This window comes from Eublepharis macularius, chromosome 4 (assembly GCF_028583425.1).
Source record: "Eublepharis macularius isolate TG4126 chromosome 4, MPM_Emac_v1.0, whole genome shotgun sequence".
In the NCBI taxonomy this organism is placed as follows: Eukaryota; Metazoa; Chordata; class Lepidosauria; order Squamata; family Eublepharidae; genus Eublepharis; species Eublepharis macularius.
Genome location: NC_072793.1, coordinates 168,198,995 through 168,217,773, shown reverse-complemented (window position 1 = coordinate 168,217,773; position 18,779 = coordinate 168,198,995). Strand labels below are relative to the sequence as shown.

Sequence of the window (18,779 nt, the reverse complement as noted above, 5' to 3'; positions counted from 1 at the left end):
CATAAGCTTTCGAGAATCAAGTTCTCTTCATCAGATGCCTGATCCGAACTGGTCAAATACAGAAGAGGAGGGGAGGGGAAAGAACAGGACATATATCACAAGAAGACAAAAGCAATTAGTGTGAAGGCAATCAAAACATTCCTTTGCTTGTAAATGTAAACATCTCCTTTTGGTGTGGAGTCAGTTTGCCGCAGTGAAGGTATACAATTCCTATGTAGTATAAGCCCTCGATAACCACAGCTCTCCCTGCCAGCTGCATCTGACAAAGAGAACTGACAAAGAGAACTTAGTAACTGCAGATGCTGGGGACCGAACCGGGGACCTTCTGCGTACAAAGCAGGGGCTTTACCACTGACTCTAGGCGGTCTGCATTAAAGCAAAACCTGCCCTTATGCCGAAGTTTGCCCCGGACCTATTCCCTGTTGCCAAAACACCTCCTCTCCCCCCTTCTGTCCGGTCTTGGCTGCAAGAACTACAGGAGAGGGCGCGCTAAAGAGTTAAGGCGAGTGAGTTCGCGCGGAGTCCCATCAAAGACCGGAAAACAGCTATTGCCGGAAAAAAGAATGCTGGGGAGCGAGGGGGGTGGGGGAGCCACTTCCGGTTCCCGTGGGAAAGTGGCCTTTGAATTTTCCCACGCGCAGAATCAGAGGCTAGAAGGGCCTTTTTCGGGGGGAATCCTGGGAAGGAGCCCGGTGAGTTTAAAGGGGGTGGCTGTGCCCTTAAGAGGCGCTGGGCGGGTTACAGTGCAACTGGTGAGGCTCTTCTGCTGGGAAGAGAACTGCGGGTGAAATCTTCACCATTTGGATTTATGCCTGTCGTGCAGGGGGGAGGCAGAAAACTTGGACATCTTTGGGCCTGGATCCTGCACCCAGTTTTCAAAAAGAAGCAGGAAGGCGCCTCTGAAGAAGGAAGAAGATCCTTTTTTAGTGGGGATATGATGTTGGTTCAGAAAATGGATGGGTATGGGAGAGAAATTTTCCTCACCCAAAAAACAGCGCTCACGGGTTAGAGGCAGTTCTCTACGTTCATACTTATAGCAAAACATCAGCGCTAGGGGACCTGCTTTGCATGCAGAATCCCTGGCGTCTTAAAGGATCTCAGGTCTGCCTGAGACCCCAAAGAGCCGCTGCCGGTCAGAGCAGACAATGCTGACCTTAATAGACCAGTGGTGTGACTTACTGCAAGCCAGTGCCATGTGTGTTTAGTGGTAGAATATCTGCTTTGCAGGCAAGAAGTCCCAGGCTCAGCCCCCCCCCCCAAATGTCCTGTTGAAAGATCTCAAGTGTTGGTGAGCCCTTTCTCTGCCTGGAGGCACTGCGAGCCAAAGTTGTCAACATCGAGGTGGGCAAATCGGTGGTTTGCTTCAGTATCGGGTAGCTTCATATACTCAAGTAATATGGGGAAGGCCTGTGGTTCAGTGGAAGACCCTTTGTTTTGCATTACAGAAGGCCCCAAGTTCAATCCCCGGTATCTCCTGTTGGTAAAATTCTGTATTGTATTCATATGGATACAGGGAAAGACTGTGGCTTGGTAACAGAGCAAAGGCTCTTTATGCTGAACGCCCCAAGTTCAGTCCCTGACATCACTAGTTAAGGGATCTCATATGTACAAGATGACTTATGATAGAAACACTCCAGAGCTCAAAAAAAATTTTTTTTTAAAAGTGCATCATGTGGATTGTAAAGACCTTGGTTTGTAAAGACTTTTTGGAATCCTCACTCCAAATAATCCTTTGCTATGTGATATCTCTTCTTACCATATGGGAAGCTGACATGGTATAGACCAGTCTTGTCGGATCTCGGAAGCTAAGCAGGGTCGGTACTTGGATGGGCTAGAGTTGCCAGCTCCAGGTTGGGACATTCCTGGAGATTTGGGGAGTGGAGCCTGGAGAGGGTAGGGTTTGGGGAGGGAAGGGAAGGGAGCTCAGCAGGGTATATTGCCATAGAATTCACCTTCCAAAGCAGCCAATTTCTCCAGGGGAACTGATGTCTGCTGCCTGAAGATCAGTTTTAATTCCAGGAGATCTCCAGCCACCACCTGGAAGCTGGCAACCCTATGCACTCCCAAGGAAGCCTCTACAGGGGAAGGCAATGGCAACCCCTCTCCACTTCTCACTTGCCTTGGAAGCCCCTTGCTGGGTTTGCCATAAATCAGTTGTGACTTGATGGCACATATCTCATCTTACAAGTTTCTGGGATCCTTCTACAGTTTTGTTTATAATTATTGCAGTGTTATAACATACAGAAACAGATTCCTTCCCCCCCCTCCCCATTTTGTCAAATTTCTAGCTGATCGTAGGTATTTATTATGAAGTCTTACTTTAAAAAAAAAACTTAATAGATTTGTAAAAAGAAAAAAATACTGAAAACAATCCCCACTTGTTTCCCCAACTGGGATCCAGAGTGGCTTAATACTTTCTCCCCTTCTCGGTTTGATCTTCATAACAACTCTGTGAAATAGGTAGGCTGATGTGCGTGTGACTGGCTCAAGGTCACTAGTTGAAAACCCCATGCATGTAGAAAGCTAGCAGAGAAAATGGAGTTCCCATCACCGCTTCTTGACTCAACAAATAATTAAATTGTAGAATTATCTGCCAGTTAACACAGTGATGGCCATGAGCATAGATGGCTTGAAAAGCGGTTGAGACAGGTTCATGGAGGAAGGGTCAATCAATGGCTACGGAGAGTTAAGGGAACTCCCGTAATCAAAGGTAGTCAGCCTTTGAATCCCAGCGTTAGGGGGCAGCGTTAAGGGAAGGCCTCAGCCGCTATGCCCTGTTGTTGGTCCTCTAGGGCAACTGGTTGGTGGCCCAGTATGCTGGGCTAGATGGACCACTGGTCAAATCCAGCAAGACTCTTCTTACGTTCAGTCAGAAAGGAGAATCTGCTGTGGCCCATGGCCAGGGATGAATCTTAAGATTTTTCTGTTCTCCTTTGAGATTCTAGCAATCTGACTGAGCGTCCCTGAGGAGAGAGGATGGCCCATCCTCTGCCAGACCTGTGCAGAGAAACGCAACTGACCAACAGTGAGGATGGTGTCGAGTGTGTGAAAGTGAAGGAGGAGGTCCTGGATGAAGAGGGGACTGGCTCGGAGATGCAACGCCAACACTTCCGGCAGTTTTGCTACCAGGAGGCCGAGGGGCCCCGGGAGGTTTGCAACCAGCTCTGGGAACTCTGCCATCTATGGCTGAAGCCAGAGAGACACACCAAGGAGCAGATGCTCGAACTGGTGGTCCTGGAGCAGTTCTTGGCCATCCTGCCGCCAGAGGTCCAGTGCTGGATCCGAGACGTTGACCCTGAGAACTGTTCCCAGGCGGTGGCCCTGGTGGAAGAGTTCCTGCTGCGGCAGCGGGAGGAGGAAAGGCTGGATGGGCAGGTGAGAGCATTCGATGCCGCTGTTTTGGAACACGTGCAAGAAACGCGAAGCGGTCATGGTGGGGCCGGTTTATCAATTCAGCAGTGTGGAGCAGAGTGGCTTTTCCGGAATGTTGATCCTTCAGATGGGATGTTGTATGATCCTCAAGCGGGGGGGGGGGGATTCCTTGCATGCAGAAATCTAACATGTCAAGGAGAAGTTAGGACAAACCCTGATATGCTAGTTTTCTTTATTTTATTAGTGGCTGCTTCTTCCCACCAGCTCTAACTGCAGTAGCCCTGTGCCACGGAGCTCTCCCAGCTGGGCTGTTGGGTGGTGGCAAAGACAGCTGGCATTTGGGCAGGGCTAGAGAAGAAAAAGAAGGGTGGGCAGTGGCTCCCTTTGGGCTCCCAGGAGCAAGGCACACAGGAAAGAGGAGGGTCCTCTTGCTTTTTAGCACCCCTCAAAAGTGCCCTAGGTTTGCCTAGTAGTTTGGATGGTCCTGGTAATGGTTATTAGACTGGGGAGACCCAGGTTCAGATCCTACTTGCCATGGAGCTCACTAGGAGACCTTGGACCATTCTCTTTGTCTCAGCCTAACCGCTTTGGAAAAGGGATAGGGACTGTGGGCTGTACTATTGTGTATTGTCTGTTGCTGTACGTATGCTCCCAACTATGTAACTTTTGCATTGTTTAACATGTCATATTTAAATGCTTATGCTTCATTTCAGCTCTGTTTTCAGATTTCTGCAATCCAAATCCTATTGCACTGTTTACTGAATGTCCTGTTGAGTGGATTTATACTGCGTAACTCTCCTTAAGTCTCAGTGAGAATGGTGGACTATAAATAATGTAAATAAATAAAATAAATAAGTTCTTGGGGTAAAATAGATGAGGAGAGGCCCATGTATGCCCACCTGGACTTCTGGGGGGAAGGGCATGATAAAATTGTAATAGTAAAAAAATAATAATAAAATAAAAAATAAAATTGTAATAGAAAGGAGTGGAAATCACTGGGTTCTGTGGTATTTATACTGGATGATTACAAAAAGAAATAAAGCAAAGTAATGTGGATTATACCCTGATCTGTGCAGCAAGCCCAGTGAAGTTGTGGCCGTGACCTTTGCCCCCAGTGTCTCTCTCAGTTCCCGTTATCGTTCAGGTGACCAGGAAGAAGCACTTTGCTTTCCTGCTAGGTCTGTCTCTAAATGTCTCGTGGCATTTTTGGCCTTGTGGATGGCAACGGGATTGGCTGTAGGGGGTCAGGGCTTTTTGAAGTAAATGGGACTTGTGGGGGGGAGGCAGAATCCTACCCCCTCATCCATGTAATTTTGGGTCTCATCCTTGTGCCATCTCTTTATAGGGTCTCAAACTGCTGCTATTTTTCAGGCTTTGAGGTCATTCAAAGAGGAAGTGGTTAATTTCCCTGAGGCTGAGGAGGTTCCATCGGACACCTGGCAGAGGGTGATCTTGGGGGAGATCAAAGAGGAGGAGGACGGAGACTCAGCATCGCTAGGTAAGGACCATTGGCTTGATTTACAGACTGCTTGGAAATTCGTACAAGAAATTTGCCCTTGGTGTTAGAAAGCCAAATGTCTGATGCTTGTGGACTGTTATCATCCCCCAGATGCTTCAGCATCTTTCTGGAATTTTTAAAGGATAGTGCACAGCTCTGGTATTTCAGCTGCCAGGGAGATTCACTTGGAACCTGTCTATGTCCTGCTCTCTATATACTGCAGATTGAGGTGGTAGAATTCCGAGGGGACAGATGTGCTGCACTACTTCACACTGCAGGTGTGTGGGAAAGGGTTTCATATTTTTACAGTGTAGAGGTACTTCTCATTTTTCAAGTGACCACTTTTAAAGTGGTCCTGAAACAATCCAGAACCAGAATCCCTAAGGAAAATAACATGCCAGTCCAACAAAGTCTGCAGTTCAGGCCCTCTTCTGTGTGACCCCACCAATGAAAGTAAGAAGGGGAAGGGCCTTTTCTGTGGTGGCACCCCACTTACTTTTTTTTAAGGTGGCCACCTGGAATGTCTTATGGTTTGATTTCTCGGATTGCCCCCCAAATATCCATTCACTGTGAATGTGATTTTTAAAAGATTTAATAGTTGATCTGTTGTGTGTGTGTGGGGGGGGATTTTGTGGGAAGTAAGGGAGTGGGAAGAACTGGCGCGATCAGTATATTCATAAGCTGAGGGAGGTATGATGGTGAAAACAGGCTGTAATCAGTTAAGGAAAAGAGTTTCAGGACAGCTGAGGACTCTTCTAAGCCTATTGTCAGCCTTGAAGACTCTGGGTCTCAGGTCAACTTGCTGCAGGGCCAAAAGATTCAGCTCCTGAACACCAGGTTGGGGATAGCTGTGATCCAGGATTTTAACCTGGAGGAACTAGCCAATGTGGCTAGCATTGCTGAGATATGGTTGGGCCAAGGAGGAGGTATTGCAGTTCGGTCTACCAGGGTTGTTTGTCCCGCAGCAGACCTTGTAGCTAGGGAGGTGGAGTCACCTTAATTTATTGGGGAATCCTCACCCTTTGAGGTGGATGCTGGCTTCCCTGTTTCCAGTCCAAAGCAGTGCAGTCTATGTTGCCACTTCAGCCCTCTGCCTCTCTATTACTACTTCATTTGGCTGAATAGGCAAAACTTACCTAATTTACCTAACTCTTGCTGGGGAGCCGCTGCAGTCAGCGTAGAACATGTTAGTCAAGAAGGACAGATGATCTGGTGCAGCTTCATAGGTACATGTGATTCATTTTTTGGTTTCCTTTGGGACAGGTGATGAAAGAGCATATGGAGAGGAGCCAGAAAATTCAGGAGAACTAGGACCCCAAGGGACATTGTTGGGAAGAACGGGACAGAACAATTCCCGCAACCCTGATCGGGAGGAAGCCTCCAAGAGCCAACAGGGGGGCTGTCCTGAGAAGGAAAAAATGGTTTGTGCCCCACAGGGTTACCAACAAGCCAAAGGGGTAACAGTGCAGCCAAGAATCCAAGATGAACGCTTGAAAAAATGCCCTGAATGTGGGAAAGGCTTTGTATGGCGGTCCGAGCTCATTGAGCACCAGAGATCCCACACAGGCGAGAGACCCTATTCATGCTCGTACTGCGGGAAGAGTTTCAGCCGGAAGTCGTACATCATTAAGCACGAGCGGATCCACACGGGGGAGAAGCCCTACATATGTTCCCACTGTGGGAAAGGCTTCATTTCTAAATCAGACCTCATTAAACATGAAAGAACCCACACGGGGGAGAAGCCGTACATCTGCTCGGACTGTGGGCGGAGCTTCAGCAGGAAGCAGTTCCTAGTTACCCATCGGCGGACGCACACAGGCGAGAAGCCGTACAAGTGCTCTGAGTGTGGGAAGAGCTTCAGCCAGCGGACATGTCTGGTCATTCACGAGCGAGCCCACACCGGAGAGAAGCCTTTCAAATGCCTGGTTTGTGGGAAGAGCTTTGGCAGGAGGGACATCCTTGTGACGCACCAAAAGCTGCACACGAGAGAGAAGGCTTTCCAGTGCACAGACTGGCTGTAGAAGGGCAGTGGAGCCCAGGGATATCCTGTTTGCATTCACAATTATATGTATTTCAGAGAGGAATTAGGAAAAATAATGAATGAAGCCTGTGGGGGGGGGAACTGAATTGGACATAAAGGTGGAAAGTGGAAGACTTACAGCTTTAGGCCTAAAGTGCAAGTCTGAACAGACATAAAAGAGCCCCAAACTGAAAGGCCGCCTTCACACAGTACTTTTTAAAAACCTAACATATTTTTGAAATGATACCCCAAAATTCATTGATGAGTGAGGTTAACCATTGTATTGTAGATGTAATTCACATCAAAGAGCCAAGGCTGGCAACAGATCTTTTTGCAGATAATTTCTGGTAGGTATCTGTGTTGGTCTGTACCAGAACATCAAGATTCGAGTCCAGTAGCGCCTGAAAGACCAATAAGATTTTCAAGGTAATCTTTTGAGAGTCAGATCTCCCTACTTCAGATACCTGGTGAATTCTGTGCTTTAATTCTTAAACTACAGGAGTTGCATTTGAAAAGCTCTTAAACTGACTTTTTAAATCTTTTAATGGTATTTTCTCTTTGTATAATTTGTATGCTGGTCTTATGACCGTAATAAACAATGATGACTCTCAAAAGCTGATAACCTGGAATCTTGTTCGTCTTTGGGTGCTGCTAGACTCGAATCTTGCAAATCTCTTTGCACGCTCTGTAGCAGGGGAACCACAGATTTTGGTTCACCATGGGAATCAAGCCCAAATTTGCTGTGGTCCAAGAGTAGTGGAAGGGATTGGGTATTGTCCTGCTGAACACGGGAGGCTCTCTGAGTGCCTTTAAGGCCCATCCTAACTACAGGGGCGAGATCCAAGCCTCCCAAGCTGAACAGGAGAAAGGCACAAGGTTCTCCTTAGACTCACATGGAAACTCAAGAGATGCTAAGAGAAAGAAGCAAGATTGTGCTGCTTTTGAGGCATCTGCAAGGCTTGGTGTAGTGTCAAGACTTTCCACTAGAGATGGGAAGTTCATCGTGTTTCACGAACCACGAACTTTCATGAACTTGCCTCGGTTTACAAACCAGTTCAGTTGGTTTGTGAAAACATCACTTCTAGGTCAGCAAAACATCACTTCCAGGTCAGCAGAAGGTCTGCAGAAAGTCCATCCCCCCCATTGCCTAGGAAACTGATTGATCAGTGTCAGGCTGTCTGCACTGATGAACCGAAAAACAAACCAAACAACCCCCCCTAAAGTTCGTGGTGGTTCGTCAGAAATGGGCGCCAATGAACCGCTGGTTCACAAACCACAAACCAACCCAGTTCATGCTGAACTTTGGTTCGTATTTCAGTTTGTGCCCGTCTCTACTTCCCACCTTTTTCCAGGTTCAGAAGAAGGGCGGGAGCTCTTCCCATCTACCATGATGGGCACTCATCAGGTTTGAAAGATGAGCTCGCCAGGAGTGAGTAGATACACTTGTGAGTTCTTGTCCTGTGGCAAACCCACATATGCCACTACTTAATGTGCATACCAGCCCTGAGAGAGAGCATGCATGCTCAGTTTGTGGGGATCACTTCACTGACAAAGTGGATTTTGGCCTGAAGCTGGAGAATCTCTGGTCGATTTTCATGTGACCCAGGAGGCTGTGTGCTAATGTTTCTTGAACAGCAGCCATTCCCTGCCATGTGGTAGACCACTTCTGAAACTGAAGAGAGCTTGACAGTCTCTTCGTGATGTATCAGGAAGGAGGGAAGTTTCCTACTTTGAAGAAAGAAAAGGGGTCAAAAATCTCACTGGTTCTGTTCAGACATTGTGCTAAATCAAAGTTTGCACTAAACATGGTTCAGAATCCAAACCATGGTGTTGACCTTCCAAACATAGGGGCTGCTCAGCATTCCTGGTTTGATGGTGCAGGCATTTTTCAGAGCTGAAGCAACAGCTGTAACTGTGATTTGCAGATCCATCCATTGAGGCAACCATTAACCATGTTTTGGAAACCCACTTCAAACCCCCGTTTCTAATTCTAGTTTCCCAGCCAGTACCAAACCAAAGTTTGCTACTTTAGTCATCATGTCTAAATAACACAAACTGTAGTTTGCAAACCATACTCCAGTTTCCAATTCTACTTAGGTGGTTGATCATAAAATGTGGCTTGCAGCTTCAGTCATTACACCACATCAAAATTTGCAAAGCAACTTGTACCTATAGTTTCTGATTTGAGTTGTGGGCCAGTTGCACAGCCTGGTTTCCCAATTCAGACATTGCTCTAAGCTTTAACCACGGTTTTGGCACGATGTCTTAATTGTTCTGCTGGATGTTTTATTTATAATGTTGGTAGGTTCCTGAAAAATTCATCAACGTTCTTTTTTTTACCTCCTCAACCTAAAATGGCAAAACACAGACAGAACAAATGATTGGAATGAGAAGCTAAGGAAACTTTCTGCCAGCTTAGCCCATCTACATTGGACAGTCCATTGCAAAACAGCTCTTCACAATTTCCTAGCAATGTAACCTATTTTTAGATTGTAAGCCCAAGAAGCCCTCTTTTTAACACTGTATACCATCTAATATTCTTTTAAAGCCCTCTGTAGTTAATATTTAAATAAAGTGTGTTTTCATTTCCCCATTGTAAGAAAAGAGAATTGGGAGCATTGGTGTAAATGTAAAAGGTTCGCCTGCATTGTTTCAGTGATTCTCACAACAGCCCTGTAAAGTAGGACGGTATTCTTCTCCTATTTCAGACACAGTCAGGGGCATTGCTTTAATACTGAGAGAATTTGTGGCTTGCCTGAGGCCACATAAGTCTCTTTTTTTTTGCACTAAAGTAGCATATACAATTTTTAGCTCTAAATGAGAGGTTTAATTTATGTAATTGTATATTCTAAGCCTAAGAGTAATGCCTAGGATTACAAAAATCACTGAAGGCAGTTAGTAAGGGTGTGTGTGTGTGTGTTTCATGTTGCACCTGATGAGCCTACTCACCTGGAGGCAGTAATCGTCCTTGCCAGAGTGGTCAAAAAAACAAAAACAAAAGAAGAATCCTAAATTATATAATATCCATGTCATTTATAGAATAACAAACAATATTTTTGCTGCACTCTAGTGGACTGCGTCACAGGCATTTTCCTAACCTTTACAACAATCATATAAGGTAGGCCATTACTGTCATCCCATGTTGCAGATAGAGGCCAAACTTTGTGGCAGAGTCCCCATTTGAAATGCAGACTTGCTCATGTGTAGCTCAACCTCTTACAGCAGATATGACTTGTGCTTATCTATTTTGAAGTCAACCCAAACATGTTCAGTAGAATTTATTCTCTAGTAAAGGCATTTAAGCTGCAGTCTTAGTTTCATTGGACTCGCATAGCTAGAGACACCAGCTAATTGCTCTGAAGGGGTTAAGCTATTAAAGTGCTAAATGGAGTCCTATCTGGAGGTTGGTCTCAGAGGCAGTGCTGAGAGATTCCTGCTCTGCCTCTTAGCCATTGGCCTGTGGGGTTCCTCAAAAAAAAAAGTTCCTCAAAAATAGATTCCAAGTAGAGCAAGGGATACAAGCCCTCTGTATCCCGAAACAATCTTTGGATAACCCCAGATCACACAGCCCTCCACTCACTAGACTGTCCCCTACATCTAGACGTATGCTGGTGCCAATCCAAACGTTGGTTCTGGAGCTACGCCCTCCTGTTTGGGCTGCCTCCCAGAAGCTAGTGTTGGGAACAGCTGTGAATAAGGAACTGAAAGAGATACAAGCCCTCTGTACCCCCAAACAATCTTTGGATGACCCCCTACATTGAAGCTGTTAACTCAAGAACTGGGCCTTGTAGGAGGACCCAGTATCTGGGCCGAGTCCACTGAATATGGAGGTGTATGATATGTCCTACAGTCTCTATTTTGGGGTACAGTGCTTTTCGTGTTCCCCCAATATTTGTGTTTTGCTCTCCGAATAAGAAACTCGGAAATGCGAATAAGGAACTGGAAACCAACTTCTGCTTCATGGCTCAAAGGAAGTAACAGATACTTTTATGGTGACATGTGATGTGGGGGTGGGGGGGTCCCATTTGGTGCACTGCAACTCAGGAAAGTTGGAGAGGGTACATTAGGGAATTTTCTTACATTTACAAAACTCAGCTGTACTTTGAAGCAGTTAACACAAGAACTGGGCTTTGGTCCACTTGGTGGGAATTGTTTCTCCAGCTTATTATAGACAAGGTGCTAAATTAAGAGTTACATCGATTCCTAGACAGGCCTTGGAGGTTTATTGCGAAGGGAGGATGCTCTGCCCTTCCCGTGAGGAAGCCGTGTTTGAATTTCCCAGGCGCACATCAGGATCCCCCTGCAGCTTGCAAGGTGAGAGATCAGGTGAGTATATTAAAAAAGCAAGCTGTGGAGAAGTGGGAGGGCACAGATCTAACTGGCTGGCAGCAGCAGTCCAGGGGCTCAGGGCAGGCAAAAGGCCACCCTGGAGCAGGAGGTGGCCGGGGACTGAACCTGCGACCTCGTGCGTGCCAGAGAGGTGTGTGACCTCTGAAACAGCATAAAAGTAGGCTGGAGAGTTCCCAGAATAACTGACCTCCAGACTGCAGAGATCAGTTCCCCCTGGAGAAAATGAGAAAATGACAGCTTCAGCAGGTGGAGTCTATGGCATTAAACCCACCCCCCGCCCCCAAGCCTGCCCTCTCTAGGTTCCACCCCCAAATCTCCAGGAATTCCCCAATCAGAAGTTGGCAACTCTGCATAAAACATAGGGTGCTGCTTTAAAGTAGCCCTCTTTGCATCTCGTCGTGGCCTCATGTACGTACTCTTGACGTGTCTGTGTGTATACCTGTTAGTAAGGAAGAGCCAAGAAGAACAGCCATTGAGTTGCAACTGGCTCATGGCAACCCCATCTTCCAGGTGGTTCACCATTCACTATTGCCTTCCCCTGCATAGCAACCCCAGCCTTATTGGGTGGGCTCACATCCAAGACCTGAACATGCCTGACCCTTCTTAGCCCCCAGACTCAGATGAGCTTGGGTGAATCCAGGCTATTTGGCCTCCCTAGGAAGAACCAGGAACCTGGGTAAATGTGGCTCTAAAACACATGTTCAGCTGAACATATTTGAACGTAACAGGAGAATTGATGCGTTATCAAGAGATATCAAGTATGCATACAAATTGTGTATGTTCACTGCTAGGGTTGCCAACCTCTCAGAATAACTGACCTCCATCAGTTCCCCCTAGAGAACTCCCCTTCAGTGGGTAACTTTATGGCACTAACACCCCCCAACCCTGCCCTCCCTAGGCTTTACCCCCAAACCTCCAGGAATTTCCCAGTCAGAAGTTGGCAACCCTACAGCTGGTGAAGAGGACTACTGAATCCGATCCTTTGATCCAGGCTGTGTTTTTTGACTAGCCCTGGCTCTCTAGGGTTTCAGAGGTCTTTCCCAGCTCCAGTGATCCTTTTAAGTGGGGGTGATGGAGAACTGAGCCCAGGTCCTAATGCCAGCTCACCCGCCTTTTGGAGAAGCAGGTGGCAAGTATGCAGCCTGCCTTTGTATTAAGTCAGCTGGTCTGGCTGGCTTAGTATTTATTCCACTCTGAGCTCAGGCAGAGAACGGTCTTTTCAGAGCTCTGGGATCCTTAGAGGTACCAGGGAACTAAATCTGCAGGGGGCCTCTGCTTAGCACAAATCTCCTCCCCTCTCACTCTCTTTCTCGATCTCCTGCACCGGTCCCAGTAGCTTTTATTCCAAACTGTATTCTGAGGGTCAGTTTCTTAAAAAGCCAGAATTCAAGTGTAAAAGTTTTCTTGCCTTGTGCCAAGTCAGGTTATCTGGGTGTGCGCATGTGCAAACACATGGATGAATATGCAAAGGAGTCCTTATGAAGGGGGAGGAAGCGACCTTCCTCCCTTCAGAAAAATACAATACATACAGTGTGGGTACACACACTGGGTGCTTGTTTAGTTTCAGTCGGCTCATTTTCTCAGCACAGAGTGCTCCCCCATCTCTGCTTCTCCTTGTGGAGTTCAGTGCAAGGCAAATGCACACAAGTCTTTCCGCTCTCCCAGCAATTAACACTCTGAAGGAATCTATGGGCCAAGCTACACATGACGAATGACACTTGAACGGCAAGTGTATTTCTCCCTGTTCACTTGCCCTCCACTCAATCCACTTGCCGTTCAAGTGTCATTCGTCATGTGTAGCTTGGCCCAAAGTGGCAAGTGGGCTGTGCAGCATAGCAGGAGTTCTTTTGTATCCCCCACACTTCTGGTCAGCTTTCATGGGCCTTAAATATTCCCACAAAGAGGTGGAAAACAGCCACAAATGAAGTGGGTGTTTGGAATTTTCCCAAGGAGATTCAAATACAGAAAAGTCCAGCAAAGGTCTAAGAGAACCAACTGGACTTATATATTTTCTTTTTTGATTGAGAAGCCTTCTGTAGAACATTTACCCTCCCTTGCCTCCCTTCTTGGGGAAAGTGCTAAATTCAGGTGGATTAAGTAAGGAATTTATAGATTGCTTCTGTGTTTTCCCTGGGCCTTTAAGATAGCAACCAACATTGTGTTCAATTTTTTTAGTGATCTTAGATTATTTTTAATGATTCTTATTTTGACTATTTTTAAAAATCTATTTTTTCTTTAGCCCCTCACCATTTACACCACCGCTACCACATTCCCTATAAAAAAATGGCTGCCAAGGATAGAGATATGCCAGGTCTGGGTCTCCAATTTCATGCTGTGCTAAAAAACAGGAAGAACCTGCTGGTCCAGAACCAGGCAGCCCTCAGGCCCTTTGGACCCATACTTTTGGTGAGCCTGGAGAAAGAGCTGCCTCAGAAGAAATTAAGCGGGAGCCACCAGAAGGGCTAAAGGAATGGTGGGAGGCTGGTGGCAGCCGTTCGTGAAGACTGTGCAGTCCACTTACTATGTGGCAATTGAAGAGGTCAAGGGTTTTCTGCCCCACAAAATGATGGCTGATCACAGTCGCCAGTTTGGAGGAGAGATTTTGTCCCAACTCCTGGATCAGAGCAGAAAGGACTGACCACACAATGCCAACTGGTTAGCCAAAGATAAGGTGGACAACAGGAAAGTGAAGGAAGAGACCTCAGATGAGGACACCATCAGTTTGGATGTGAAACGCCAAAGCCTGAGGCAGTTCTGCTACCAGAAGGCTGAGGGGCCTTGACAGACTTGCAGCCAACTCTGGGATCTTTGCCATCACTGGCTGAAGCCAGAGACACACACGAAGGAGCAGATCCTGGAGTTGGTGACTTTGGAACGGTTCTTGGCCATCCTGCCTCAGAAGATGCAGAATTGGGTCAGAGAAGGGGGGCCCAAGACCTGCAGCCAGGCAGTGGCCATGGCTGAAGATTTCCTACTGAAGGGGCAGAAGAGCCAGTGAGGGACATGGATACACTGGTTCTAGGAAGCAAAGAGGGTGTGTTCTGTGAAGCAAAATCTTTTCTTGTCTTATTGTAAGGAACCAGAACAACAGGTTGTTTGGAAAATGAAAAGGAGTCAGTAGTTCATTGTTAATTTTTATATTCTGCATCTCTGTGTAGAGTAGTAATTATAGTGTCGGCCTAAGATCCAGAAGACCCAGGTTCGAATCGCCACTCTGCCATGGAAGCTCGCTGGGTGACCTTGAGCCAGCCATGCTCTCTCAGCCTAGCCTGCCTCACAGGATCGTTGTGAAGATAAAACAGAGGACGGGGAGAACAAAGTTGTAAGCTGCTTTGAGTCCCCATTGGGGAGAAAAGCAGAGTGTGACTATCCAAATAAAGGAGCATCTTGGGCTTCCTTTTTCTTAGCATTTAGGCATCTAGTAAATGCAGTTTTATTTCACTTTTTTTTAGAATAGTTGCTGTCTGGCTGTTGTTCATGTGTTGAAGCTGAATTTTTGGTGAATGAATTTTTTTTTAATTAACTTCTCTATTTAATTGGTGGTGGTTATTTTTTTCTGTTATTCTTTTTAATATTGCTTTGAAGTTAATTTTGCACGATCCATTTGGGTTACAAGAACAGGGCGTAAATAGTTTACAAAACTTTACGTACATAATTAGGTGGCATCTGGTTTCAGGATTCTGCCATTTTACCGTCCTCATTCCAGGTTTCCTACCCTCCTTTGTGGAACGGTCTGATCCACCAGGATTCTTATTTTCTTAGGTGCTGGGGTCATTCCAGGAAGAGGCTTATGACTTCCCCTCCACAGAGATAGACATCTGTCAGGGAACACTCATCAAACAAGAGGATGAAAAAGAAATGTCTCACATGGTAATGTTTTGTGTTTGGATTCTTCCCTGCCCCTGCATTACTGTATGCTCTCAAATTTCTATGACAGTCTTTATCAAGTACGTGCCATGAGAAAGAATAATTAATATCACCTGAGAGCCCAATGTATCTATCAGTAGAGGAACTTCATGTTGCAACTCTGTATGATTTACTGCTTTGGATTTTCTTCCAAAACCGAAGCAGGTTGACATGGGTTGAGATAGTCCATCAGGAATTATGGATGAAAGTTTTTTAGGGATTTAAAGAGCAAACCAACTTCTTGAATTGGGATCAGTGCAGCAGGAAAAGCACTGATTTCAGTCCATATTCTAGCTACTGTATTTTTTACCAAGTGAAGTTTCTAGACCATCATCAAGGGCAGCCCCATACAGTGTGTGTTGCAGTAGTCTAGCCTGAATGTAATGTTGGGTGGCCAGGTATGTTGTTTCCAGGAACAGCCACAGCTGACAAACCAACTTAAGCTGATAAAACACTCCTGTGTTCTTCCTCACGTACAGAAAAACTCACTTTAAATTTCCCTGTCTGTTCCAGGAGATGATGAAAAGTCATGTAAAATGGAGAGAAACCATCTACAAAGCTCTGGAGAAGTTAAACCTTGTGAAAAATTGACTGAATGGAAAAATTCTTGCTGTCCCATATGGTGGATAGTTGATGAGAGACCACAGAGTACCCTGCTAAGGAAAGTGACAAATCAATAAAGTGTCATCTTCCAGCACATGAAAGCACCTCTCCAGGAGAGAAACAGTATTCACAAATCAACCCTTACTGAACATGAGCAAACGCATCCAAGTGAGAGGTCATATAAATGTACATGTTGTAAAAAAAGCTTCATTCAATGATCCAATCTCATTGTACACGAGAGAATGCATACGGGAGAAAAACCCTATAAGTGCTTGGATTGTGGCAAAAGCTGCTGTCATCACTCCAGTCTTATTGCAAATGCCCAGAGTGTGGGAGATGCTTCAAGCAGCGATCAGCTCTAATTGTGCATAAGAGAACCCACTGAAGGGAGAAACCCCGCAAGTGCTCACAGTGTGGGAAGAGCTTCAGCAAGCAGTCAGCTCTCATTGTCCATGAGAGAACTCACACCGGAGAAATATCATACAGATGCTCAGACTGCAGCAAGAGTTTTAATAAGAGGTTGGTTCTCGTGGTGCATGAGAGAACCCACAAGGAGAAAAGTCATATAAATGTCTAGATTGTGAGAAAAGCTATAAACAGCTTTCGGCTCTTGCTGCACATGAGAGAACCCATGCAGCAGAAAGGCCATATAATGGCTCACTCTGTGACAAAAGTTTCACTCGTAGCTCTCTTCTTCTTATGCATAAAATAACCCATACATAAGAGAAACTGTAAGAATGTTCAAGCCATGGGAAGAGCTTCAATCAGCAACTGCACCTTGTTTTCCATGAATAAACTCATTCAGCGGAGAATGAGCACCCACCTTTACTCCTGGAATGTAATATGTAACAGTGAGGTGACATAAGGAAAATAAATATGCTGAGATACCAATTCTGAATAAAGTCCCAAATCAACAGTACTTAGCTCACTCCTTCTCACTACAAACTTGGTGGCCCAGTGCCAACCAAAAAACAAGGGAAGAGATTTTATGTATGTGGAGGATTCTCTTCAAGGGTCAGCTCTACTATTAGGTGAACAGAGGTGGACACGGCTTGCATGTGAGGGAACCTACACAGCAGAGGAGGTGACTGGAGGGTGGGTCAGTAGGTTCTTGCCCGCCAAAAGCATCAGCTGAGATGACATTTTCAGATAACCTCAGGTGGTGTTTCTTGGGGGTAGCTATATCTCATCCCACCCTTCCGTCACCTCCATCGCCATCTCTACCTTGGAGCGGGTGCAGCAAACTCTGCTTTCCATTTGTCCCTTACCCCTCTTTAAAAGCAACACGGCAGGCCACACACACCCAAAGGCTTCCCAAACCCTTGCCAAATTCTTTCCCTTCACAAAAGTTTGGCCGCCATTTGAGTTGCCTGAATGAACAGGGTAATTGGTGGGGTTTCCTGGTCAACCCAAATGATAGCTGACCTCTTGCAAGGAGAAGGAATCGTGCAAGAGAGTTTGGGAAGCACGGTAGAGCAAGGGTGACTGTTTTCAAAGAGGACGGGGGAGAGAGGGCCAGGAGAACAAGAAATTCTGGCTCCTGGGCAGCAGCAATGTTTATGCAGTGGCAAGAATAGCCGCTGGCAGCAAAACATCTTGACCACCACCATCTTGCTGGATATGTAGGAACAAGTTAATTAGGTATTTAGCTGTGTGGTGTAGTGACTAGGGCTGAAGCAGGATTTACTAAACCCAGGTTCGAATCCCCACTCTGCCGTGAAAACTTGCTGGGTGACCTTGGGCCAGTCCCACATTCTCAGCTCAACCTACCTCATAGTGTTGTTGTGAGGATGAAAATGGAGGTGTGCAGAATAATGTAAGCTGCTTTAGGTTCCCATCAGGGGAAAAGGCAGGACACAAATAAAGTAAAATAAATAAAATAAAAAGATTCCCCACCCTGAAAGTTTAATAACAACTGTGAATGCGCATTTGTAGAACACCAAAGTCTGTTCAGAGTCAGTTAAAGGGGGAGAAAAAGAAAATGAGAGGAAGGGAAATTCGGCTGTTTGAACTTGACAGCAATGCTGATTCTGTGAACCTAGGCAGATCATGAGAGGGAGGGCAGGAAGGGTTACATCAGTGATTAGTTCTCATGGCCCCTTCTTACATGCCCAAGTTAAGGCCGATCGCCACCTTGGAGTCAGGTAGCAATTTTCCCCAGGTCAGTTTGGCTAGGGATCCTGACAGTGTTCTCCCATCTTTTGGGCATGGAATAAGGGTAGCTGGGGGTTGGGGGAGGTATTTGTGAATTTCCTGTATTGTGCAGGGGGTTGGACTAGATGACCCTAGAGACCCCTTCCAACCCTATGATTCTATGAACCTCCTAATTTTCTGTAGGTCAGAAAGCACTGGCATCTCTGACCCTGGTTAGCCCCAAAACTCTCCTGCAGAGCCAAGCTGGAGACAAAAAGACTGTCGATCTTGCACTGTGAGGTTGGATATAAGAAAGCTGCGTTATGGGGACTTTATCAAATTGCTGGGGCCAGTTGGAATCAGCGGGGCTGTGCTTATGAGTGCAATCCTAAGTAGGTCTCCTCAGAGTACTACTGAAGTGTACTTAGGAGATTGCACTGTATATTTCTGAGGCTATTTTACTTTTGGTACGTTCCTGTAACATCCCCTGAAAAGAGAAGGGGGGGGGTCATTGAGCTTTCTGTCTAACAAGGAGAGTTTTTGGTCTGTGGACTTTCCCTTAATCCAAAAAGGCCTTAATCCAAAGGGCTGGTAATATCCCATTGCTCATCTCATGATTCAGGGATTAAATTGTAGAACATCCATCAAAGCTTGAATAAGTTGACAGCTATAGACATTTGTAGCCGAGACAGAAAAAAACCTGCAATCCTTCTCACACTTACTCAGGAGTAAGTCTCATTGCATGCAATGAACCTTACTTCTGAATAAACACGTAAATTAATGCTGTATATTTTGTGGAACTTCTGTGTTTAGTTAACTGCTCATCCCAGCCAATTGGGTATATAGCATTAGACCAAGATGGGCAGCTCTAGGAAAGGATTGTTCCTTATAAAACAC

General features: G+C 46.0%; 1 protein-coding gene across 2 annotated transcripts; it reads left to right on the top strand.

Annotated features, from left to right (window-relative positions):
• The first annotated feature begins 611 nt into the window (after positions 1 to 611).
• LOC129327163 (zinc finger protein with KRAB and SCAN domains 1-like) lies at positions 612 to 7,433 on the top strand. 2 transcript variants are annotated; one of them, XM_054975643.1, is made up of 4 exons: positions 612 to 692; positions 2,939 to 3,375; positions 4,744 to 4,870; positions 6,134 to 7,433. In XM_054975643.1, exons 2-4 carry the CDS (start codon positions 2,977 to 2,979, stop codon positions 6,889 to 6,891), a joined length of 1,284 nt encoding a protein of 427 aa, XP_054831618.1. In that variant the 5' UTR covers positions 612 to 692; positions 2,939 to 2,976; the 3' UTR covers positions 6,892 to 7,433. The 2 variants fall into 2 exon arrangements, with proteins under 2 accessions (XP_054831618.1, XP_054831619.1); XM_054975644.1 differs by having other exon boundaries at positions 620 to 692; positions 2,946 to 3,375.
• The last annotated feature ends 11,346 nt before the right edge of the window (positions 7,434 to 18,779 follow it).